Genomic DNA, 25,501 nt, shown 5'->3' with positions numbered 1-25,501 from the left:
TGGAGTGGTTCACACAGTAGTTAGTGTCTGCTCTGGTCTGTGATTTTTAATACCTGGAGCCATCCCAGCACCTGCCCACAACCTGGCAGCTCAGGACCCATCCCACAGCTTGGTGACTAAAACAAAGACACACAGCTTTTGGTACCTCACAGGGGCGAGTCTTTAATGGAACACAGAGACCCTGGTGTTACAGACAGGCACGCCGAGGGATGAACAACAGATGCAGTGGAGTCTGTTTTCAGATTTCCATAACAAGTGTGTGTCAGGAGCTGGCAGCTATGAAGACATGTGGCATATGCTGGGTATGTCTGTGCCGTGCCCTGCCCAGGAAGCTGCTGCTTCTGTGGGAGCTCCTCTGATGAGTTACAGACACCAGGAAAGGACAGAGCTGCTGGCTTGGGGATTCAGAGGAAACTCACCTTGACCTCTCCTCCTTGTGTGCTGCAATGCAGCAGGCAATCCAAGTGAAGAGTTGCCCACAAAACCACAGCACATGAAGCTGATCCCAGGAAAACTGGAATGGCAGGAAGGTGGCTACCATCCACTGGGGTCAGGCCAGCAATTCCCAGCTGGACATTTTCTTTCTCTGCCCTGCCCAGCTGCCTCAGTCCTGCAACAGCTTGTGTTTTACAGACGAGCTCTCTGAGCAGAGGTGAACAAAGAGAGTCCCAGCTGCCGTGCGAGCACGCAGCTCACACAGGTCGTAGTCATGGGCCCACTCCACGTTGCCCCAGCGCCGAATCTGAAGGAGAGGAGGAACATGGATTATACTCACAGCAGCTCAGCAACTCTCGGCTTCCCTTCTCGTGTTTGTGAAGCACAGGTAACCCCCACCCCCAGGAACTGAGATGATCCTCGACTGCTGAGGCAGGGATATCTTGAGATCAGGATGCGCTTCATCTGTACTGGGGTCTGAGGCAAAGCCTCTTAACAGGAGGATGAAAAGATTCCCAACTTCAGCCACTTTTGGGACAAGGAGAGCTTTACACCAAGCTAATTTCCAGCAAGCTTGATATCTTGGTGTCTACCAAAGCCTCCAGGCTGGATAACCCTCAGCAGGAGAAGTCAGCCACAACTTTGCACTTCAGATTAGAGAGGGAGAAAAGCAGCCATCTGGGCTCTGTGAAAACAAACTGGCAGCCCTGGGAGCACTCTGGGCTGGTGTGCCCGTGGTGTTGCTCTGCAGCAGCACGCTCCAAACGCTCTCAGACACGGAGACTGGTGGAGTGGAACGTCTCCTGCTATAGCAGGCACTTCCCCTGCCAGTTATTTGTGGTGGGGGATGCATTTGTCATGCTGAGATTATTGCTATTTGAATTATAGGGCTGTTTTGTAACATAATTTACCTGGTATTCTTCCTCCAGGCGAGACAGAAGCACAGCTTTCTCTACTGTAATGTGCCTGTCAATCAGGCTCATGGACAGAATCAGCGATTTCAGCTGGGTGATTACAAATTCTATACCTGGAAGGGAATAACCCAAACCAAACAAGATTCATGGCTGTTTTCTGCAGCATTACAGCAGCATCTTCACAGCTCTGAAGAGACAGGCAGGCTGTGGTACCTCCTCAGGGAGGGCCAGTGATCCTCCCACCTGCACCTGAGCACTCAGACCTGTGGTTAACACCAGGAAAGAACATTGTGCTGGCCCTGCCACCACAGTGGCAAAGGCCGTGCCCTGGACACCATCTCCTTTTATTCTGCCATAACCTTTCCCTGGGCAAAGGGAAGAGACATCCACCCAAGCCTGAGAATTCTGTGTCTTTTGTGGGTTTCACTGCCTGCTGCTCATTCAGGTCTGGAGCGAAGCAAACCTCCCTTCACTTCTTTATCTTTCGGTGTCATTCAGATGATTCAGGCAAGATTAAGTGGGATATAAGGATAAAAACGTGAGGACAATGCACAGTGTGGGCACTTTGAAGTACTAAGCCTGATTTCTTTTCCTGGTAACAACAGCTAGGGATTAAATCATTAGAAGGTTTGGCATTAAAGAAGTTATTTGTGCTAAGGGGGAGCAAGCAGCTCATGGGACAGCACAGTCAGATCCTGAACACCAGTGGCACTGAAGAGAATCCCTGCCTGTGACAAAAGCAGGTCAGGGCCTGGCCTGCAGATTTAAAACATAAACCTCCACACTTGGAGCAGGAGAAGAACAACATTCCAGTCACTCTCCTGCCCTGAGGAGAGGAACCAACTCCTCACTGGCCCAGCCCCGCTCACCTTGCAGGGCCCACATGTTGTAGGATGCCAGATGGCTGACAAAGGTCTCCTTGGTGCTGGCTGGAATGTTTGGCCCCAGGATGCTGGTCGAGGAGCCAATTGTCACATTGTACCTGGAATGATCACCCAAACCCTTAGTAAAGCCCAGGGGAAAGACCCAGGGCTCATGGAGCTTGTGGCCCTGGGACTTCTGAGCTCCTGGGCTGAGCAGGGCAGGGCCTAAAGCAGTCAGGAACCTTTTGAGCTCTCACCTTTTCTCAGCCCAGGTGATCACAGGATCCCATTCATTCTTCTGTAGTTCTGCCAAGGCTGGAGGCTCCTCCACACGATAGCTGGGACATCACAGAACAAAACCACACTGGATGGTCACTCCCAGGCTAGGACACACCTCTGGAAAGGACACTGACCCCACCAGACCCACAGCAAGTGGAACAGGGACCTGCTGTCCACCCAGGCAGCAGTGACAGGGAATAATCCCCCAACCCTGCCCTAAATTCAATGTTTTTTTGTTATTCCAGGAAGGACAATTCTGTCTTACTACAAAACAGAGCGGTGAACCACCCAACTGAAAATTGCAGGCAGCCCCAAGCCAGACTGAAGTTAGAGGGTACAAACCCCACTGCAACTCTCTGTGGGGCCACTCCTGCTTCTCCTTGCCCAGTGGCTCAGCTCAGCATTCCCTGCTCACCCAGTCTGACCAAAGCCACAGGGGCAGGTGGGGGAAGCCTGTTCCTCTCTCCACAGGAACTGTGCAGCTGCCAGTGGAGGAGCCTGGGCATGAACAGGCTTGATGCTACAGCTCATGGGGACTTTAAGGAATGAAGGGCATTTTGGGACTGCTACAAGTAGTCTCAGCTATCTGTACTGGCACAGGAATACCAGGGACTGGCTGACAGAGCCCCACAAGCCTTTCAAAGGTGTTTTTTTTTCTCCAAGATCTTCATTTCCCACTGATCTCACCCTTGCCCAGCAGGGAGGTGTCCAAAACAGAGTTCAACAGAGGACCAAATCCAATTCTCCTTCTTTGGGTGCACAGACTGCAACCAGGTTTGCACATTCAAACCCTCAGGCAAAAACCAGCACAGAGCCATGCCATGACTGGGTGAGTGCAGATGTCTTCCCTCACTTTACCCAACCCTCTTTCCAAAATCCAGCTGGGTCCCCATCTCGTTACCAGACTGTGTCTGTCTCCAGGAACTTCACAGCTGCTCGGATCAGCTGCGTTTTGTTTCGCTGCGTGGGATTGTCCAGCGCCGTGTTGCACAGAGTGGTCTGGGGATAAAAGCAGTTGAAACTGCTGTTATTCCAGGCTTGAAAAAGCAGCAACTTCCATGGTACAATGCCAAGAAGAAGCAGAGGGATCTGTGGCAAATGATCTGAGGGGTGCAGGGTTACAAAATGGCTAATGTAATAAGTGTCTTCTCAAATCTTTCAGAATCCCTGGAAGCAGCTTATTAAGCAGCAGGGAAGAGGGGCCAAGGATTGCTCCAGAGCTCAGTTTCCTCCTGCCCCTAACTATTCCAAATAACACTGTCCAGCCCCTTCTCAAGTTCCCCTAAGTGACACAGATTCCCTCTAGACAGGCACCTGGCCAGTCCAGAGAAAGTCCTTTCTGCTCATTAGGAGCAGGACAACCTGCTGCCTCCACATTCTGCATTTGGAGGTCTCACCACTCCACCCTGCCATGCTCACCAGGTGCATTGTGTAGAACTTGATGGTGTCTTTCTGGGAATCCCACTCTGTTGCCACTGCAATGGCCAAGGCCTCGCTGGGGACAGTGAAGAGTTTGGCCTGGGGCGTTTTCAGCTTTCGGTGGTCCAGGTTTATTTCAAAGCCTCCTGGGGAATCAGAGTAGAAATCCTGGGGAATCAAAGAGGAGCAGGCACTAAGGAACAACAGACAACCCCACAGGAGGAGCAGATTCAGAGTTATAGAGCTGAGAGGAGCAAGAGACCAGGAACACTCAGGTTTCCCACCATCACTTGGATACACTTGGTCCTGGAAGCTTCTTCCCACCATGCAGCTTTGCTGTAGATGAGGAGGGGGCACAGCAGCTGGTGACAAACCTGCCACTGACACAGCTTGGGCTGCAGGTGCTGATGTGGGGTGGGGTGATGACACCTCTCCTAGGGATCAGCTCCCCCATCCCATCCCATCCCATCCCATCCCATCCCATCCCATCCCATCGGCCATACTCACCTTCCCCCTGCGAGATGCTCACGTTCTGGTAGAACCTCTTCCTCTCTAGGGACAGAAACAGAAGGCAAAGAGAACATTCAGAGGGCAAACAGAGAATGTTCAGTGCCTTCCCCTGCTCCCCATCACAGCTCAGAACAGACAGAGCTTTGCTGCTGTCGATGTGGTAACAAAAATCCAGCCCTTCTTCCACAGTTTCCAAGCTGTGAGCTGCAGTGAGCTCCCCTCAGCAGGGAGGCACCAGGAGCAACGAGAACCAGCTCCAATCCTGCCAGGCTGGGGGCTCAGCTGCCTCAGAGTGTGGCAGGGCTGGTTTCCCAAGCAGGCCTGTCCCACCTCTCCTCAGTTCTGCTTCAGGGTCAACCTTTCCAGATTCTACAATTACAGTTACACTGGATAAATTAACCCTCAAAGGACACTGCAGCCCAAACATCTCAGTCCAGCTCAGGAATATACCTGCTCCACCAACAAGATGAGCCTGAGGAAACTTCAGGTCTCATTTTAGGAGCAGCATCCTTTCCTACCAGCACTCCTACCGCCGTGAGAGCAGGATTACACCCATCCCAAAGGCTCACACCCCTCCCACAAGGCAGGAAGAATCCACGAGCCATTCCCCTGACAACAGCAAGCAGGCTGTAAATCCCAAACCCATAAACCTGTCTGGTGAAGGACACAGCAAACAGGCCAGGCCGCGGGTCTGCTATTCCAGGCTAAAACCAGCACATTCCCGCTGAGGAAATAGAAGGATTTGCTCAGGCTCGGCGACCTGTGAGCTTTGGGGCCTCAGGCACAGTTCTAAAAACAGATTAAAGTGTGTGTACCCCAGAGGAGCCCCGAGGCTCATCAGTGACTCCCAAAACTTTGTCATGAGTCACCGCGACGCTGCAGCCTCACCTCCGACAAAATGAGATTAATTTTATTGTTTTTAAACCCACGTGATGGGATACGTGAGCCAGAACATACCTGAACCCCCTGGTCTGAGTCCCATTCCCTCAAAATCCCTAAAACCCAACAAAACACAAAAACAAGTGTAACAAACTGGTTCAGCGAGGGCTCGGCCGTGCTGCCAGCGAACCCTGCCCGCTCCAAGGACAGGCTAACACCAGGGAAAGGGCGCGGGGGACAACCCCAGCACCGGGGCCGTGCCGATCCCAGCCCTGCCCTGGGTGACCCCGGCATGAGGGTCCCCGGGGGAGGATCCCCCTCCCCAAAGGCGGCTCCCTCACCTGTCGGCGGGGCATAGGCCCGGCGCCCACATGACCCCACCGGGCCGCTCCCAGCATCTGCAGGAGGCGTTCTGGGGAGCCGAGCGGGCTGGGAACGAGCCCACCACAGCCGGCGACAGCCGCGCCACATGGCGCCAGACGACACCACCACGACCACCCCGTCCGCACCGCGCTCAGCGCCGCTCCCTGGGCGCCGCCATCTTGCCGCCGGCCGCAACCAATCCGCGCCGCCTCCATTTAAAAAGAAACTACATTTCCCAGCAGCGCCGGGTGGCACCGCAACCAATCAACGCCCGAGCGTCGTTGCCAGCAGCCAATCAGAGCTAAGGGACGCCCCTCAGGCACGCGCGCCGAGGCGCTGCCAGGAGGCCCCGACCCGGCGGCGGCGGCGGCGTGAGGGAGCGGAGCGGAGCGGGCGGCGTCCCCCCGGCCGCAACCCCGGCCCCGGCCACGCTGGCGCCCGGGGACCCTCCCGAGATGCCGGTTCGGAGCGAGAGGCACCGCAGTGGAGGGGCGGGAGGTTCATCCTCCTCCTCTGCTACCGGAGCGGCCGCCAGCAGCTTAGTACCGCCACCCCCCATCAACACGGCGCAGCCTGGAGTGGCCACTTCGCTTCTTTACAGCGGGGCCAAGTTCCGCGGGCAGCAGCGCAGCAAAGGCAACGCTTACGAGGTGGAGGTCGTCATGCAGGTGAGGGGGAACGGCGTGGCGAGCCTGGTTTTGGCAGGGTGGGAATGGCCACCGCGGCCTGAGGCGAGACGGGGGAACCCCGGCTCGCCTCAGGTCGCGGTGGCCATTCCCACCCTGCCAGCCCCTTGTGACAGCACCCGCATCACCCTACCCCTCTATATTAGAAGGAATTTGTCGCAGAAAATATCACTCTAAACATCAGAATATCCTACTTAATGATGTGGTGGAATCACCATCCCTGGAGGTGTTGGAGGAAAGACTGGACGTGGCACTTAGTGCTGGTGAATCAGTCACGGGATGAGCTCAGCTCTTTTCCGACCTCAGTGGTTCTGTGATGATTCAAAGCTTTTTATGGTCATTTCTCCACGTTTCTGGTGGGATTTGTGCCCTGCTGCACGCTGCCACCTCGCAGGGGCTGGTTGTGGTTTTGTGTTTAAAAACGCTGCTTTTTTTGTCGAAAACGTGGCTGGTTTGCATGTGTCAGCTGAAGAGAAGGGGGCTGCCTGCTCTCCCTGTGCTGAGCACGGGGAAACGTTGCTGTCCTTTGATCACAGGTGGAGAAGATCCATCTTCTTACGGGTGGAGGTTTGTACTTCCCTGAATAACTCACTCTAGATCTCAGGGAAAAGAAAAAACCTCTTGGAAAATCCCTGCTTTTAAAGGAGCAGGCAAATCCTTGCCTAATTTCTGCACAGCACAGGCAGAGAGATGCAGCCTGATAACTCAAAATGCAGGTGGCATAAAAGCTTTAAATTTAGGAGAAAGGCTTGTAAAATGCCGGGGGCGTGGGTGATTCTTCCAGGGATGCTTTTTCTGGGAGAACACTGTGAATCAGATCCCTTCCTGCTGGAAAGGGGATTTGCTTCCTGCTGCAGAGTTCTTGGGAGCAGGCCTGGAATGTGGAGGCTGCCAGAGGTGAGCTGGGCACCTGCAAATGATCTTTCCAGGTGGTTCCCATCATGGAAAAGGGCTGTGAATATTGGGCAGTGGGTACCAGCTGGAGCTGAAATTATCTTTGGAAGGGTTAGAAACTGCTTTGGGTCAAGCATGCACCTTCATGCCTATTTTTATGGTTGGACTTTGCACTCTTTTCCAGCATGTGGATATGGAAAACTCCTATCTCTGTGGATACTTGAAGATTAAAGGCCTTACAGAGGTGAGTGTTAACTGCAAAACAGCACAAAAAGGGGCTCTGTGAAGGCTTTTTTTTTTTTTTTTCCTGGTGGAGTGAGAGAAGCTGCTGCCAGAAATAGGAAGCGGAGGGTGTGAGCATGGTGTAGATTTGATCAAAGGGGATCAGCTGGGGAGTGGTGCTGTCTGTAAATGTCACAGGTGATCATCCAGCTGGGAGCTCCATGGAATCATTTACAGTTGGAAAAGCCCTCTGAAATCATTGAGTCCAACCACTACCCAGGACCCAGCCAGGTCCACCACTTCCCTGGGCAGCCTGTTCCAATGTTTAACCACTCTTTTAAATTGTTTTTAATATCCAATCTAAACCTCCCTTAGTGCAATTTAAGGACATTTCTTCTTGTCCTGTCCCTTGTTCCCTGGGAGCAGAGCATGACCCCCACCTGGCAGCCCCCTCAGCTGCTTATGTTCCAAATCCTTCCCTGCAGCCCAGCTCTGATGTGGCTCCTGGCTTCATAAAATGAAGAGAGAGGCAGAGAAAGGCTGGAATAAGAGCGTGGAAGAGTCAGCTTGGAGAGGTGTGGGGCAGGATGAGGGATGGGAGCAGCAGCCTCAGATGGCCCAATCTCCCTGTGAGATGCTTTTTGCTGAGTGCATGGAGCTTTGTCTGCTCTTGGGTTTGTGCCTGTAGGTGACTATTGTGACCCCACCTTTGTCTCCCCTCTGCCAGGAGTACCCAACCCTCACCACGTTCTTCGAGGGCGAGATAATCAGTAAGAAACACCCGTTCCTAACGCGCAAGTGGGATGCCGACGAAGACGTGGATCGTAAACACTGGGTAAATAAATCTGGGGGCACAGGGTGGCTCTGGGCTGCTGGTCTGGGGGGGAGGGGCAGTGTGTGCCCATGCAAGAGCTGGCAGAAAGGCCTGGAGACCTTTTTGCTGTCTCCTTCCTTCTCCCCTGGGATCTTTATTTATAAAGGTCTCTTCAGCAAACTGTGATCTGTGATGAGGGAAGGGATGTTTTGTTTTCTACTTGTTTGCCTCGGGGTTGGGAGGGAGCAGGAGCAATCCCTGTCTCTTGATCCCCTAAGAGAACACAGTAATTAGTTTTGGAGATTTATTACAAAATGGAATGGAAAAGGGGAAAGGGATCCCACAAGCACAGGCAGAGTAGTTGGTACCTGTGTCCCTGCTCAGGGCAGGGTGTACCTGTTGCTGTGTTGTGAGGCCACAGCAGCCCACCTGATCACCCCCCCGCCCTTGACCTTGGCTGTTGTTTGCCAAGCTTTGATGTTTGTTGTATTTCTGTCAAAATATCCTCCTCTGGAAGTACAGGAGCTTCTTCAGCCAAGCTGGATATTGCTGTGAGTGTCAGTAGATTTCCCTCCTAAACAGCAGCTGGTACTAGAAGTTCTATTCCTGGAATAAACATCCTGAGCTGTTTTTTTTTGTTGTTGTTTGTTTTGTTTCAGGGAAAGTTCCAAGCTTTTTACCAGTATGCAAAAACATTTAACTCTGATGACTTTGATTATGAAGATCTAAAAAATGGGGACTATGTCTTCATGAGATGGAAGGTAAACCCTGCCTGTCTCCTTCTCTGCTGAGCTGCTTGCAAGGCACTGACAGAAACTTGAGATGTCTCAGAGCTTTTCCAGCTATGATGGTTTAATAGAAGATCTCACCCTGCCAACCCCAAAACCCACTGTACTTGCAAGTTCCAGTATGACTCTTGTCTAGCCAGCTAATTGTGTCCTTAAGGACTGCAGTCATGGCTAAAAACACAACAGGAAAATCTTGCTTGGTGATCCTGCAGAGGATGAGAGAATTGATGCCTCCAGTCCCTGTGTGGGGCCTGTGTTTGATGTTCTGGCCAGTCTGCAGCTCCATTCTTCAGCTGGGATCATCACAGAGTTACCATAGACTGCTTTGGGTTGGAAGGAACCTTAAAGCTCATCTTGTTCCATCCTCCTGCCTAGGGCAGGGACACATCCCATTATCCCAGGTTGCTCCAAGTCCTTTCCTTGGACAGTTCCAGGGATCATGGGGTACCCACAGTTTTTCTGGGTACTGTGTGCCAGGGCCTCCCCACCTTCACAGGGAAAAATGTCTTTCCAATATCCCATCTAACCCTGCCCTCTGGCAGTGGGTAGCCTTTCCCTCTCTTCCTGTCACTCCATGTCCTTGGCTGGAAAGTTTCCCTCCAGTTCTCCCATAAGCTCCCATAGGTGTTGAAAAGCTGCAGTGAGAACTCCCTGGAGCCTTCTCTTCATTCTCAGGCTCTGACTCCGAGTTTTGCAATGGGCTTCTGGCTTGCAGGGGACAGGTGTTGAAACTGATCTCTTGCACTCTCAAAACTCATTCTGTTCTCAGTTTTCTGCTTCCCTGTGAGGTCCCTGCAGTGGCGGGTGGTGAGGGGACACTGGTCTCTGCCCTGGGCTGCTGAGAGTGAGGGAGTACTCAGCCAGGAATGTCCTCATGTTAGTGGGTGCCAGTATTTGGTTTGGGAGGGCAGATTAGGGTGGGGTGGGGCTGTATTTGACCAACATATTAAGATGCAGCCTATGTTTTGAATGCAGGAGCAGTTCCTAGTCCCAGATCACACCATCAAGGACATCAGTGGTGCTTCCTTTGCTGGTTTCTATTACATCTGCTTCCAGAAGTCAGCAGCATCTATAGAAGGCTATTACTACCATAGGAGTTCAGAATGGTAAGGAAGCTTCCTGCCTCCTGAAGACTTAAACCAAGCTGTGACTCCTCTCCTCCTTGTCCACAACCTTGGGAGTGTCCAGGCACTAGGTTCAGGCTGGTGGTTGGACCTTGGGGCTGAAGGGGGAGTGTGAGCCATAGCTGGCCTGAGCAGACTGGTGTAGTCCATTGGTGTGGTATAAAGTGCTGCCCTAATGGAAAAGGGGAGGAAATCTGGGATGGCAGGATGGATGAGGGAAGATGATGCAGGGTCTGGGGAAGTGCTGTGAGGGAGCTCAGTTCTCTCTCCTAAGGAACAGCTTAGCTGTTGTTCCCTTTAGGCAGAAATCTTGTCAGGCCAATGTTTTTTATTCTGAGGTCCTTGGGGTGTTGCTGTTAAGACAAGAGAACAGGCAAAGCTAATTGGTGGGTTTCTTGTTGGAGACAAGTAGCTGTGGAGAGCTCTTTTTCCCTTGCATCATTGTCATGAGCAGCAGGTGGATGGCTGGAAGCTCTCAGGAGGAGGGAAGGAACCAGGAGGCTTTCAGACACATTCCCTCTAGCTGAGCTTTGAAAGACTTGTGTAATTTGCACTTGTAGCAAACGCTGTTTGAACTTGAAAGTTGTTGAACTTCAAAGGAATTCCAAAAAAACACTACAGTCAGCCCACCTGGAATGCTGCCTTGCTGCAGGTGGCTCAGAGGGACCAGAGTGGGAATTACAGGATCATTAAGGTTGGAAAAAACCTCCAAAATCATCAAGTCCAACCTTTGACCAAATACTGCCATTCCCTCTAAACCCTAAATGGAATGTCTGTTTGATTTTTGAGCACTTCCTAAGGATGGCAACTCCTCTACTTCCCTGGGCAGGCCATTCCAGGTCTAAACCACTCTTTTAGTGAAGACTTTTTTTCCTCATATCCAACCTGAACATCTCATAGCACAATTTGAGGCTGTTGCCTCAAGTTTTGTGGGAAAAGAGCCCAATCTCCACGTGGCTGCACCCTCCTGTCAGGGAATTGTTGAGTGATGAGGAGCGATGCTGAGTCCTGCCAGGATTTTGGCACAGTGGGAAGTGGGTGCTGGATGCCTGAACACCCTGGGTGTGTAAAGGGGGAGAGAAGAGCAGGCAGCAGAGTGGCTGCTCTGCGGCTGCCAAGCAGGAGCTGTGTGTGATCCTCTCTTCCTTCTCTGCCAGGTATCAGTCATTGAATTTAACGCACGTTCCCGAGCACAGTGCTCCTATCTACGAGTTCCGATGACAGCTGTCCACATCTGATAGCGCCCAGAAGCAAATGGGCAGGAGAGCATGGCCTGCCAGGAGAACTGTGTCCCTGTGGGAGCACGGGAATGCACGCTTCTCTCCTGCCCTTGGACTCGAGAGAGAGAGCGAGAGAGAGCCTGGATGTTAACTCACCCAGCCCGAGGAGCTGCTGGAGCTTGATTCTCCCTCCTGTCGAGTGGCCATTTGATCTTTACTCTGGTTTTAAGCTACTTTAATGCACTTTCTTGTTGCACAGCTCGTTTCTCTGTCACTGAAGTTCCTCCCAGCTCTCTGGAAGCTGTTTCTCAGTAGCTGGAATCAGTGCTCTGGCCTCTATATAATAAGGAAATGTAAGCTCAGGGCTTATATTTTCCTTGTTATATCCTGATGTGGGTTGAAATCATCAGGATTCAGGTTTCTTGCCCAGATTTTCAGCTGTGATGCTCCCAGAGCCAGGTCCTGGGTGTGAGACTCGGCTGTGGAGTCTGTTGGGGAGTGTTGGCTGAGGTAAGGCTGGAATGAGGCTTTGCTGGCTAACAAGGTTAGCTGGAGCTGCAGATCTTTCAGGAACACCAGCGTTTTGGAGCTGGAAGCTGTTCCTGTGTCTGGATGCGCCATTGGGAATTAATTTGATGTACGGACTTCCAGGCTCTCAGTAAAGTGGATCTGAACTCTGCTTGTAGGTGTATATTTGCTCTTTACTCAAGTTAAGGGTAAAAAAAAAAAAAAGTTAAAAAAAAGACAAAAAAACCCACCTTTTATTAAAAGAATATATCTATTTTTATGGCTCCTTTTCCAAAGGACCCTATGGCAAATGCACAAGTACTGGATTCCATGTTACCGTTTTCACATTGAAAACCAGGAATGTCTGTGTTTTTATATCTGTATCCAGCTAAGCTTTGGGAACATAACCAGAGCACAAACGCTGAGCAGCGTCGCCCTGGGACCTCTCAACGTTTGTACTCCCCCTTCATGCTTCACCACCACTGCTTGACACCTTTTTACAAGGAAAAACAAGAAAAAAGTTTTTAAAAAACCCTTCTCAGTAGCTCCCTGTGACTCCGAATGTTCCAAGTGACATAGCTTAAGGCTCCTGTGCCAAAGCGTGTGCGTGTGTGTGGGGTGGTTTTTTTAAAGACACTTTAAAACTTGGCCTCAGTTTTGTTTTTACCTTGTCAGTCCCACCTGTGGGGCTTTGTGAGAGTTGAGTTTACCTTTTTTCTGGCTGTTTTAAAGCCCAGCTTCCTCCAGGCAGATGTGTGGTGCGGCTGGTGCTGAGGATGGATTTTCCACCTGGGAGAGGAGATTGAAGCCTCCACGTGCCGGCACGAGGTGCTTTGGGTTTTGCTTCTTTTTAACTAATTTCCCTTTTGGCAGCAGTTACCACTTGTTTAAGCCTTAACAAGGGAGGATTCAGGGCTTGGGGAGCCCTTTCCTCTATTCCAGGTTGGGATTTGGAGTGCCTGGTCTCGGGAGATGATGCAGAGTTTGCCTGCTGCTCTCCGTGGATCAATCCTTTTCCCATGGACAGAGATGCCTAGGGGAAAAGGGAGACCTGGCCCTTCCCAGGGACTGTGTGCTGGTGCTTTGGCTGTTGCTGGGGGATGTGCAGGGACAGCAGTGAGGTGATTTAGGGCTGTGAGCAGAGCACTTTGAAGTGTGTTCCTGTTTTAATTTGTTCCTCTTGGAGAAACTCAGCCCCTTTGGAGGAGAGGGGTTTCCTCATGGGAGGTGCTGGGAGATTGTCCTGGTTTTGGAGGTGAAAACCAGTGGTGCTGCTCCACTGTGACCAAGTGTGGGGGTGAAATCTCCTTCCCAGGTGCTGTGAGTGCAGGGACCCAGCTCCAGTGGCTCTTCCCAGCCCTCTGGAGCTGTCTGTGCAATGCTGGTGGTGGCACCAGTGTCCCTGTGCTCCCCAGGGCTGTCAGTGCCAGAGGGACACTTGGATTTCTGATATGGTTTAGTTGAATTAACCCTGTTTGTTGGCAGAAGCTGAGTTAGGATGGTCCTGGGAGTGTTTAACATGTGTAACTATCCCTAAACCAATGAAGTTGGGTTGTTTTGGTTTTTTTAAGACTTGATATGTTGTGTGAGAAGGGTATGGAAAGAGCATCCTGCTCTGTGCCTGCCTTCTTCCCACCATCCTGAAGGGAATTTCAGCTTAGATCCAGAACTGGCTGGATGTCATGTGTGGCAGGAGCAGAGCAGCTTGTGGAGCTGAGGGTTTTTTGCAGGAGCTATTGGTGTGTGGATTTTCCCTCCTCAAAGGCCTTTGCTTTGGTTTTTCCTTTTCTTTGACCTGTTTGAGTTGAGGGGAGATGTTCTGTACGTCGTGGTGCGGTGAGAGAGAATGGCCCAGGGGAGGATTTGGGGGGCAGAGGTGAGAAATGGGGTGTTTGGGTTTGGGAGAGATGTGTCTCTTGAAGCACTCTGGCTGCAGCAGGGTGTCTATGTGGGGGCCGAGGAGGAGTTTTGTGGAGCGATCAACATCCAAATTAAACATGAATTCTGTTGAAGGGGTCTGTGTCCGTGTGTGTTTGTCCACCACAGCACTTCCTGGTTCCTGGGCATTGCTGTGCTTTGTCTCCTTCCTTGAGGGCTTCTCCAGGAATCCCAGCAGCTTCTGATGGCCTTAATTCACAGACCCTCAGAATTATTAAAGCTGGAAAAGACCCCTGAGAGCATCAAGTCCAGCCTGTGACCCATTGCCACCTTTTCACTTGGTGGCACTGAGTGTCACTTCCATACTCCAGGGATGGGGACTCCACCAACCTCCCTGGACAGACTGTTCCAATATCTAATCACTCTTTCGGGGAAAAAATTCCTCCTGATAATGAACCTGAACCTCCCCTGGTCCCTTGAGGCTGTTTCCTCGTGTCCTGTGGCTGGGAGCCTGGGAGATGAGCCCGATCCCCCCTGGCTCCACGGCCCTTTCAGGACCTCCAATTGCACCACTCGCCCTGGCCGACAGTGGCATCCTGACCTCAACTCTTCCAAATTTTGCAGGATTTCTCCAAAACTTCCGATGTCAGCACCTAGGCACCTGTGTGATCTTAGAGCCCCAGTCCTCATCTATAAGCAGATACCCAGAGCCTGGGGAAATTATTTCTTTTTCCCGTGGAAAATGGCCTCCAATTGTGGCCACTCGCCCTGGCCCACAGTGGCATCCTGACCTCAACATTCCCAATTTTTGCAGGATTTCTGCAAAACTAGAGATGTCAGCAACTAGGAACCTGTGTGATCTTAGAGCCCCTATCCTCATCTATAAGCAGATACCCAGAGCCTGGGGAAATTATTTCTTTTTCCCGTGGAAAATGGCCTCCAACTCGGCCACTCGCCCTGGCCCACAGTGGCGTCCTGACTTCAACATTTCCAGTTTTTGCAGGATTCCTCAAAGCTGCCTACACAGGTTCCTAGTTCCTATCATGAACTAGGAACCTGTGTGATCTTAGAGCCCCAAATGCCACCTCTAAGCAGATACCAGAGCCTGGGGAAATTACTTCTTTTCCGTGTAAAATGGCCTCAAATTGCAGCCACTCGCCCTGGCCCACAGTAGCATCCTGACCTCAACGTTTCCAATTTTTACAGGATTTCTCAGGATTTTCCAGCCTTAACTAGAGGAGCAGGGGGAGGCAGTCCCGGTGAGGGGCTCGCTGCTTTCTGAGACCTTTCCCTTCCAGCCTCTCCCTCCTGTCCCCACCCGGGGCCGCCTCCCTGGGGACCCTCCCGGTGGCGGCGGGCGGAACGCGGGGCGCGGGGCTCGGGGCGCGGCCGGAGCTCGCAGTGCGGCGCGGCCCGGACGCGTGGCGGGGACGGACGGCGGGGCCGGCGGCGCTTCCGGCGGGCGCGGAGCGGGGCCCGCCATGGGCATCCTGGAGAAGATCTCGGAGATCGAGAAGGAGATCGCCCGCACGCAGAAAAACAAAGGTGCGGAGGGCGCCCGGGGGCTGAGGGACCCGGGGGCGGCGGGCGGGCAGGCGGGCTGGGTGTTCTGGGGGGCGGGGGGGGGGGGGCACAGGTGGTCTGTGAGTTATGAGGGGGCTGAGAGGGAAGAGGGGACCGGGGGCTGTGGGGAGTCTGTGGAGCTGGGAGGAGCTCAGTGGGGAGAGGAGCCGGTCAGGGCTGTGCGGGAGGCAGAATCGGGGGGTTGTGAAGCTGGGGGGTCTCTGGGGACGCAGAGCGCTGGATCGGGGGTGCGGGGGCTGGGGAGCAGGGGGAGCCCTGGGGCTGTGCCAGGGGCCCTGGGGAGGGCGGGGGCCGCTCTCTTTGCTGCCCTGCAGCCGCTGCCCCCCCGGAGCTGGGAGGCGAGGACATCTCAAGTCCCGCTGGCACAGGAGGCTCCTGCTCTTGGGCTGCTCTGGGGGCTCCCCGTGGGCTCTGCCAGAGCTGCTGCTGGGCTGTGGTAAATAATAGAAATAAACCTGTAAGGTCCTGGTTTCATGCCCTTATCTGTTACAAAGCCAGACAGCTACCTTCCTTTTTTTTTTTTTTTCTGATTCAGGTGTAAATTCAAGTGTTTTGTTAGGACTGAGGCAGGAAAGTACTTTCACACATGTGAACTCTGGGTTAAATGTGTCTTTAAAAGTTGACAAGAAGAGGGGAAGGTAACCTGGTCGTTTTGAGGTGCTGAATGTGAGCAGCTGTAAGGAGGGGCTGTTTCCAAGAAGGGCTGCTCCCCCTGTGACCTCTTTTTCTCCTGAACTGGCTCCCTTCATTCCTGCACCTGTTTTCCTCTGCTTTGCTCCTTTAACTCAGGAATCTTTTTGGCAGCTTCCCTCCACTCTGACTTTGTGCAGCTCCCTGGAAGGTTTGCTCTCAGTGCCCAGGGTTCCAAACAGTGATGGAACAGCTGGATGTAGCAAAGACATTCTTCCCTCTCTCAAGATTTTTTCGTAGAAGAACACAGAGAGAAGAAAGAGAAAACAATTTCTGCTTCTACTATCTGTGTTCTTCTATGAAAAAATCTTGAGAGAGAGAAAAATGCGTTTGCTACAGCTGGGAGCAGCTCAGTGCCTGGCCATGCTTGAGATGCTGACCAAGATCCATAAGTGTTTCCTTTTTAGGAAGGTTCTCACTCCCAGAAGTGAATCACCAGCAACTTTCTGCCAACCAGCTCTTGGCTTTGTGTCATTGCAGCCACAGAGTACCACCTGGGCCTGCTGAAGGCGAAGCTTGCCAAGTACAGAGCCCAGCTGCTGGAACCCTCCAAATCGCCGGCTGCCAAGGGCGAGGGCTTCGATGTGATGAAATCAGGAGATGCCCGGGTGGCACTGATTGGTTTTCCTTCTGTGGGGAAGGTCAGTCAGGCTTTGTGCTCCCTCTGCCTCCAGGCTGGGCTTTGCAGTGTGTTGTACATGCAGGTGAACCTGGTGGGGAGAAATGATGTCTGACTCCAGCTCAGAAAGCTGAATGATTTCTTTATTATAACTATGGTGTAATACATTAATATACTTTCTAAAGGAGATACTAAAACTACAAACCTACTTTTCTAACTACCATAACTCACTCACAACTCCTGACCCTCTGTTGAGAGTCCAGCCCCAGGTGGGTTGGATTGGCCATCAGGCTCAAACAATCCTCACCAGAATCCAACCAAGCCATCATCCCAGGTAAACAATTCCCCAAACACATTCCACATGGGGAAAACAAGGAGCAGAAATTGAAATTGTTCTCTCTTTCTTCCCTCTGTGCTCCTCTGTGAAAAATCCTGAGGGAGAGAAGAATGTGCCTGCCACAGCAGTGGCTGCAGAGCAGGTTTGGGATCACAGCAGTGTGGAATGGTTTGGGTTGGGAGGCACCTTAAAGCTCCTCTGGTGGGATGCCACCTGGAGTCCTGTGCACAGTTCTGGTGTCTCCAGCATGAGGAGGATGTGGAACTGTTGGAGCAAGAGGCCACAAGGTTGGAGAGAGGACTGGAGAGTGGAGACTGGCTGAGAGGGTTGGGGCTGGAGAGGAAAAGGTTCTGTGGAGACCTCACAGGAAAGGCTACAGGGGAGATGGAAATGGATTCTTTGTAGTGGCAGGAAGAAGGGGAATGGGTTCACACTGAAAGAGGAGGAATTTAGGTGGTTTCTTCCCTGTGAGGGTGGGGAGGCCCTGGCACAGGGTGCCCCTGGATCCCTGGAAATGTCCAAGGCCAGGTTGGATGGGGCTTGGAGCACGCTGGGATAGGGGAAGGTGTCCATGGGAGGGGTGGAATGAAATGGGCTTTGAGGTCACTTCCAACCCAAACCCTTCCATGATTCTGTGATCTAGCTGAAAGTTGGAGATGGGGAAACACTCCTTCATGTTGTGTGCTCTGCCCTGTGGAACTTGTTGCCTAAAAGTTGTTCTTTCAGGGCTGAGGAAAGAAAAAACCTGATTTATTTGAGTTCCATCACAGTGGCACCACCTCAGTCCCTGTGCCTGGAACAGCCACAACACAACTTCCACAGCCTGAGGAGCACTTTGGTGTTGCTTGTTTTGCTGAACCTTCTCATTTTCCTGCCTGCTGATGCTGATCTCTTGCATTTCAGTCCACGTTTCTGAGTTTAATGACCTCGACTGCCAGCGAGGCCGCATCCTACGAGTTCACCACGCTGACCTGCATCCCAGGAGTCATAGAGGTGAGCAGGATTCTCCTCCAGCTGTGTAAATGTGTTTGCACCAGCCACACTTGTGCTGCCACTAAGGAGCACACACATCCAAGGGTCTCCAACGCTGAATTTTGCTTTAAACTTATGAGTGCTGATGTAGCACTTCCTTGAACTCTTCAGGATTGGCTGCCTGATCAGGATCTTTGTGCTGCTCTTGGACTGACCAGAGCAATACAATTCTCAGCTGAATTTTGTATAACCACTGTCAGTGCCAGTGACCAGCTGGCTGCAAACCTTGACAGATTTGTTTTTAATGAAGCTTTACAGAGGCAATCTGTGCTGTGATCACTTTCAAAACAAAATGCAGCTATTCCTGTCCTTGAGGGGTTTTATTAGTGGTGACCTCAGCATCCATCAGGAAAGCAAATGATAAAGGGCATCAAACTGAAAAGTGTCCAAGAGTAATGAGGAAATCTGGGTCAGGAGGGAAGAGGGAGTTAAATAATGAAAGTAACTATATTAGTGGGAAAAGGAGTTTAATGTAACACATTCAAGCAGAGCTGTGAGCTGCAACAATGGCTGGAGAGCCAATGCCTTGCAAATCCTAGGGATAAGAGTCTCCTGGGCTTTTTCCTGGTACTGTAAGATCTGCAGCACCCCTGAATAATTTGCTCTGTCACAGTAAGAGATGTGGCACTTGTTCATTACTGAGTTTTCTCATTAGACCAAGAAAAGAAGGGTTGTTTTTCCTTTCTGTTCCCCAAACTTGGGAATGTGTGACTGCTGTGCTGTTTTCCTGCTGCTTTGTCCAGCAGGATGCTTTAGGGGGTCTGGATCTAATGCAAGCTGTGTGTGCTGCTGAACACAGCCCATAGCTCTGGAATTTGCCTCAGGACAGAGTCACGAGCTTTGTGCAGGATTCCCCTGGCCTGCCAGTTCCATCCAATTCCACTCTCCACAGGATGTGGACCCCCAGCACGTGTTTGGGGCTTTTGGGGCAGCTCAGGTGCCCTGCAAGAAGCTTTCAACTTTCCATCCTTCCATTTCCCTTTCAGTACAAAGGAGCCAATATTCAGCTGCTGGATCTGCCTGGAATCATCGAAGGAGCAGCTCAAGGTTGGCTCACGTCTGTGTTTTTGTACAGGAGGGATTTGCCCTCAGTAGTGCCCCTGGGTATCTCAGATACACACAGAGGTTTCCTGGGCCAAGAGTTCCTACATTGGCTTTCCAAATTTTTGAGTCCTTGATCCTATGTGAGGCACGATTCCTGTCCCTGAGCCCACAGAAGGGTCTATATGTAGCACAAAGATGGTTTTCTGGAGGTGGGAGCCAAAGCAAGCCAGTCACTTCTCACATCCTTGCCTGAGTGTTAAGTGGCTCATCTGTTTTCTGGTACTGAGGAAATCTATAGAAAGATGCTGGAGAGGAGGAGGGAGAATTACAGCTAAACACTAACCTTGTTTGAGTAATTCCCTGAGTTCCTGCCAGTCCTCCCATGACTCCTGATTCTGGGAAGAGATGCTGGCTTTGTTTCTCTGTGTTGTCATTGTACCCCTTGGCTGGTTATGTCTGAAAATAGCTTAGGAAATTAGGGAGTCATGGAACATCTGGGAAGAGACACATAGGGATCATCCAGTTCAACTCTTGGCCCTGCACAGGACACCTCAACAATCCCACCCTGTGCTTGGTGTTGTCCAAACCCTCCTGGAGCTCTGGTGGCCTTGGGGCTCTGCCCATTCCCTGGGGAGCCTGGGCAGTGCCAGCACCTTCTGGGGGAAGAACCTTTTCCTAATATCCAACCTAAACCCTCCTGACACAGCTCCAGCCATTCCCTTGGGTCACTAGAACAGTGCCTGTGTTTCCTAAGGCACCTTCTGGCACTGATCTCCTCCGTGCTGAGCTCTCTGTGCAGCCTGGAGCTGCTGCCAGGGCTTCCAGCAGCTGACTGCAGCCAGGACAGCACTGCAGGATTTTTTTCCTTGCTTTCAAGCTGCTGCATGGGGCAGGATTCCCCATCTGTCAGAGCACTCAGCTGGTTCCTCTTGCTGATGTGCATCCCCCTCCTGTCTCCCCAGGGAAGGGCAGAGGCCGGCAGGTGATTGCTGTGGCCAGGACAGCAGATGTTGTTATCATGATGCTGGATGCCACCAAGGGCGAAGTGCAGAGGTGAGTGTGAGCTGGGCTTTGGGCTTGAAAACATGCCAGCCCCCTGAGGAATTGTGGAGAGCACCTGGGGAATGAGGAGTTAAAGTATTGAGTACGGGATGGGGGTTGTATTCCATGAGAAGCATCCTGCTGATAAGAGTGGGTGCTCAGCTGAAGGGTCATTCCTAGAGCACAGCTGTCAGAGATGGGAATGCAAACCTGGATTTCCACCACAGACTCTGACCTGCGTTAGGGGAGTTTTAGGCTTGTGGCAGGGCTGTATCAACACAAAAATCAAAAAGGGAAAGGTCTGGGTGTCACCTGGCCACACTCAGTCTCACACGTGCTGTGTCCCTGCAGGGCCTTGCTGGAGAAAGAACTGGAATCTGTAGGAATCCGGCTGAACAAAAGCAAACCAAATATCTACTTCAAGGTGAGACTTCCTGAGCTTCTGGAGGCACAGCTTGTCTGCTCAAAGCTGAGCTCACTCTGCTGCCCCTTGTGTTGGACAGGCTGTGGGGGCTCTGGGTTTTGCAGAATGTTCTTACATTGCTCTTTTGCATCCTGCAGCCCAAGAAGGGTGGAGGCATCTCCTTCAACTCCACTGTCACGTTGACTCAGTGCTCTGAGAAGCTGGTTCAGCTCATCCTCCATGAATACAGTATCCTTTCCTAATATGGGAGACCCTTAAGCCATCAGCAGCTCATGGTTTAAGTGCTTCCTGCTGTGGGACAGCCTTGGTGTCACCTTGGTGCTGGCTGGTTGGCATCAGGCTGTCACCAGGGAGCTCAGCCTGTGTGGTGTGTTGGGATTTGGGCCTTGACAGTGTCCACCTCAGAAATCTTCAACGCTGAGGTCCTGTTCCGAGAGGATTGTTCCCCTGATGAGTTCATTGATGTGATTGTAGGAAACAGGGTCTACATGCCATGCCTTTATGTGAGTATCCTGGGCAGCCTGGCTTCTGTCACACCCAACATCTCTTTTCTGTGCCAAAGGAAATGTTGGAGCTTCACAAATTTGTGGAACAGTTTGGGTGGGAAGGAACCTTAAACCTCATCTCATTCCACCCCTGCCATGGGCAGGGACACCTTCCAGTATTCCCAGAGTGCTCCAAGCCCTGTCCAGCCTGGCCTTGGACACTCCCAGGAATCCAGGGGCAGCCAAAGCTTTTCAGGGCAACCTGTGCTAGGGCCTTCCTGCCCTCACAGGGAAGAATATTTCCCCAGTATCCCATCTAACCTTGCTCTCTCAATTTAAAACCATTCCCCCTTGTCCTATTACTCCATGCCCTTGTCCCTGGCTCCTAAAACAGTAACGAGTTGGGGTTTAAGAGGTGGAAAACAGCTTGACAGGGAGGTTTTTATAGGCTTTGGATGTGCAGCCGTGTGCTGTGTGTGCTCCCTGGGCCCTCTTGTGGCTGGTGCTGCCCTGGAGCAGCAGAGCTTCCAATCCCAGTGCCGGGCTTTGCTCCCACGTGTGGAGCCTCCGACTCCCCTGCTGCCAGCTCTGTGCTTAACTTTTCACATCTAGTCCCTTGTGTGCCAGAGGTCCCTTTAGGGCTCTGTTTGTAGCCACTGGGTCTGTATGAAATCAAAGAACGTGTTCCAAGGCATCCCAAAGGGAGAATTTTAGAAGGCCAAAATTTATATTCAGGCGTCTGAATTTTAATTGTTTGTTTTACTGAGAGTCTTGGCTTATCTTCTGACAAGATCTGTGTTTCTGTTTCAGGTGCTTGAGATTTCTTTGTATATGTTGCTGAATTGCCTTTTTAAGGGCTGTGCTGTTTTCCCTTTGGTTTAGGTTTATAACAAGATTGACCAGATATCCATGGAGGAGGTGGATCGTCTTGCTCGGAGGCCCCACAGTGTTGTCATCAGGTAGGAGCTGTCACATTGCCTTTTTCTGCTGCTCTGCCTGGTGTAGGGTTCATTTCACACCCCTTTCTCTAGCTTCTCCCAGGAAGGGACTTCTCCCAGGGGCTTCTGGGGTGAGAAGCAGAGCTGCTGTGCAGCTTTTCCCAGATTTCCTTCCCCTGGAGAGGCAAGCAGCTTGGCTGTCTGCAGGACAGAGTCAAACAGTCTGCCTTGTTTCCTTAGAAGTGCTGATATATCTGTTGGGGCTTTGGTGCTTCCAAGCTGTTCACCCTTCTGGAATCATGGATTGGTTTGGGTTGGACGGGACCCTAAAGCTCATCTCATTCCACCCCCTGCTGTGGGCAGGGACACCTTCCTCTAGATCAGTTTGCTCCAGGCCCCATCCGACCTAGTCCTGAACAGTTCCAGGGATGGAGCATGAAACTCTCTGTACATCCTGTTCCAGTGTTTCTCCACCCCTTTAGTAAGGAATTTCTTCCTAATAGCTAATCTAACCCTGCCCTCTTTCAGTTTAACATCGTTTTACCTTGTGTTTTTCCTTTCCTTGCCTCATTAAAGACTTCCCCCTCGTTCTCCAGCACTTTAATAAAGACATTTCACCTTGTTCTTCTGGATCCCTAAATCACAGCAGCAGTAAACAGATGATCCTGGTGTTTTGCAGCTGTGGCATGAAGCTGAACTTGGACTACTTGCTGGAAAAGCTCTGGGAGTACCTGGCACTCACCTGCATCTACACCAAGAAACGGGGACGTAAGTGACCATGAGCTGAACAGAAGTTTGAAAGGCACAGATGCTGCTGCTGCTTGTGGAAGGCAGACAGGACTGGTGCCTTGGAAATGCTGGAATTACACCCTCCCTCATCATCCTTCAGCTCTTGGCAAATACTTCCTGCTCTGTCTGATCCTGCCATGTGTGGATCCCACCATGGCCTTCCTGTTGTATTTTACAAGAGCTGAATTTTCATAAGTCTTTGCATTATAGAGGGGAGTAAAGTGTGCAAGTTCACAGCCTTTTCCTTGCTATGCACACTGTGATGACCTCTTTAGCCTGTCACAACCCAGAAGTTTCCTGTTCCTACTGCGAGAAATTTGGTGATTCCCATGCCCTTGGTGATTCCCATGCCCTTTTGCTTTATAACCCACTTGCAACTTCTCCCAATTATTAAGGCACATCTATAACGTGCTCTATTTGGTTGTGAGCAGCTGAACTTGGGTGGATGTGAGGACATCAAGGAATTTTCTGACCTTGTTAAGCTCTGAAATCTTGGGGATTTTGGTTTTTCCTTGAGCAGCAGGTGTGTTTTGACTTAGGTGGTTTTGTTTCTCTTAAGTCAAGGGTTTGGGATGGAGTCAGATCAGGTGGGATGTGAGGAAGGTGCTGACTGTGTGGAGTGGGTAATTGCACTTGTGGGTAGTGGAGAGCTGATTTGATGCTTTTAGGTACTGGATCCCTGTTCTGTCTGGGAGCAGGAAGGAGGAATTTGGGAGTAGTAAGCACAAGGTGATGTGAGATGGTGTCAGCATTTTAAAACACTCTTGATAGAAATCCAATGCTTTTTCTCCCCCTTCTGCTTCTCCACAGAGAGACCAGACTTTACAGATGCCATTATTCTACGGAAAGGGGCCTCTGTGGAACATGTGGTAATTTTTCTGCTTCTTTTACATTTCCCTGTGTGCAGGATGCAGTTCCTCCTGGACATGCTGTGATTTGTGCTCCATAAAGCTCAGGACATGTCAGTGTTTGGTTGTGCTTCTCCTTTTGTTGCCTTTTATCTGCCTCAGGTTTCTTTCACAGCTGCTATAAAAGGTTTAAACGGTAATTATTTAATGCAGCCCAGTGAAAAAACACATGGAAACAATAGAATGGGGCTTTATGGGATTGGTGATTCCTGTATCTGTTCTGTGTGGTTTCAAGTGCTTTTAACTGGCTCTTAAAGTCTTTATTGTAAATTCTGGCATAGACTTGAGTTTCTTTTAATTCCTGGGTATTGAACAAGTTGTTTGCAAAGTGGTGAATGTAAATACTTCAACTTCTGCCTGTCTTGCAGTGCCATCGGATTCACAGATCATTAGCCAGCCAGTTCAAATATGCCTTGGTGTGGGTAAGTGTTAGACAGCAACTGGAATTCCTGTCTTCAGGTGTCTCTGACTGGTCTTCTAACCCTTCTCCCCATTTTTTGCTTCAAAGGGGACCAGCACAAAGTACAGCCCTCAAAGAGTGGGCTTAACCCATATGATGGAGCATGAAGATGTCATTCAGATTGTGAAGAAGTAACTGCTGGTGCCTGGCCTTGCCTTTAATCACTGCAATTGGAACTGACCATGTAAAAACAAAACAAAACACAGCAAAAAAAACGAAAAAGAAAAAGAAGAAAAAAAAAAAAGGATATGTGTTCCAGAGCCAAGAAAGCTTCTGTGAAGCTCCTTTTCTTGGAGAAAGGCAGAAAATGAGGTTACTGTGCTTGCAGGTGGGGATGGGGAAGATGGGTTTCCATCTGGCAGCATTTCAGGCCAAGTGATATTTCTTAAAAATTTAGAAGGAGACAGTTCTTCTAGGGCACAGTTCCACAGAGAGCAGTGTCCTGCCCCTTGTGGGGTTTGCACATGAATCCATGTGCATTCCCAGTGGGAAGTATTTGGGTTTGTGTGAAAAAATCTGGCCCTGTGCTTTGGGCTGAGAGAACATTGCTGATGCTTTGCTGCTTATCCATTCACTTAATTCAAGCATTGATCTGAAGCAGAATCAGAGTTTTCCCTCCCCTGCTTGCTGGACACATTTCTGCAGCTGAGACAACCCTTATTTTTAATGGTCCCACCTCAATTAACATTAAAACCTGGCATTCTGTGCCTCTCCATAGCCTTGCAGTGGGGTTTGTAGGACATCCTGGTACTGAGACATGAGAAATTAATTTGGTAATGGTTAATTAGCTTGGCCAGACTGCAGTGGGGTATGATCCAAGAGCTGTAGTCTGGGGTGAGGATTCATGTCTGTCATCTCATTCGTTGAGGAGCTGCCTTGGGAGCTTCCTCCTTTCTTGGGCAGGAGTTGTCCTGCCCTTCAGTCCCCAAGGTGGAGGTCTCATCACCCATACCCCTAAATTCCAGTTGCAGCTCTTTGGAGCTCAAGGTACCACCCCATGCTGTGAGTTTTACCCCAGCCCTGTTACACATTGCTTGTCTGGATATTGTTCATCAGAAATCTGGGATTTTTGTAATCGTGCTTTTCCATTGAATACTGTTGCTAAACAATTCAGAGTGCCTGATAGAGGACAGTTCTTGTCTTCTGGGATCAAGAACTGCCAATAGCTTTTATTTTCTTTCATTGTAAAAGGGTTTGGTCTGACGTGGATGCAGAACTCTGAGGACAGGTGTGACACCTGTCTGAGCAGAGTTCCTTCCCTCCTCCCTGCTCCTTCCCACCCCTCACAACCTGATTGAGCAGAAATGGAAGGATTATTTTATTTGAGAAAATAAAGAATTGTTATTTCATGTGAA

At 51.0% G+C, this 25,501-nt stretch overlaps 3 protein-coding genes across 4 annotated transcripts; 2 read left to right on the top strand and 1 right to left on the bottom strand.

The window, feature by feature from the left end:
* Nucleotides 1-136: 136 nt before the first annotated feature.
* ATPAF2 (ATP synthase mitochondrial F1 complex assembly factor 2) lies at nt 137-5,859 on the bottom strand. The gene is made up of 8 exons (XM_021550500.4): nt 5,641-5,859; nt 4,418-4,462; nt 3,911-4,056; nt 3,393-3,490; nt 2,470-2,550; nt 2,219-2,331; nt 1,347-1,462; nt 137-742 (listed from the first exon to the last, which is right to left on the bottom strand). The coding sequence occupies exons 1-8, from the start codon at nt 5,768-5,770 to the stop codon at nt 605-607; spliced, it is 867 nt and encodes a 288-aa protein (XP_021406175.3). The 5' UTR covers nt 5,771-5,859; the 3' UTR covers nt 137-604.
* A 125-nt stretch (nt 5,860-5,984) lies between these two features.
* On the top strand, nt 5,985-13,929 carry GID4 (GID complex subunit 4 homolog). Its single transcript, XM_021550509.3, has 6 exons — nt 5,985-6,330; nt 7,427-7,486; nt 8,192-8,299; nt 8,938-9,039; nt 10,042-10,172; nt 11,348-13,929. Exons 1-6 carry the CDS (start codon nt 6,118-6,120, stop codon nt 11,409-11,411), a joined length of 678 nt encoding a protein of 225 aa, XP_021406184.2. The 5' UTR covers nt 5,985-6,117; the 3' UTR covers nt 11,412-13,929.
* A 1,317-nt stretch (nt 13,930-15,246) lies between these two features.
* DRG2 (developmentally regulated GTP binding protein 2) lies at nt 15,247-25,501 on the top strand. Of its 2 annotated transcripts, none has more exons than XM_021550032.3 (13): nt 15,247-15,340; nt 16,550-16,710; nt 17,929-18,018; nt 19,044-19,104; nt 20,064-20,154; nt 20,494-20,566; nt 20,704-20,794; nt 20,972-21,069; nt 21,934-22,010; nt 22,669-22,757; nt 23,589-23,647; nt 24,055-24,108; nt 24,195-25,501. In XM_021550032.3, exons 1-13 carry the CDS (start codon nt 15,277-15,279, stop codon nt 24,279-24,281), a joined length of 1,095 nt encoding a protein of 364 aa, XP_021405707.1. In that variant the 5' UTR covers nt 15,247-15,276; the 3' UTR covers nt 24,282-25,501. The 2 variants fall into 2 exon arrangements, with proteins under 2 accessions (XP_021405707.1, XP_085448238.1); XM_085592112.1 differs by having other exon boundaries at nt 22,636-22,757.

Source organism: Lonchura striata, chromosome 14, assembly GCF_050655825.1.
Source record: "Lonchura striata isolate lonStrDom1 chromosome 14, ASM5065582v1, whole genome shotgun sequence".
NCBI classification, from domain to species: Eukaryota; Metazoa; Chordata; class Aves; order Passeriformes; family Estrildidae; genus Lonchura; species Lonchura striata.
Note: the sequence above shows the minus strand (reverse complement) of the source record. Positions and strands in the feature narration are given on the sequence as shown.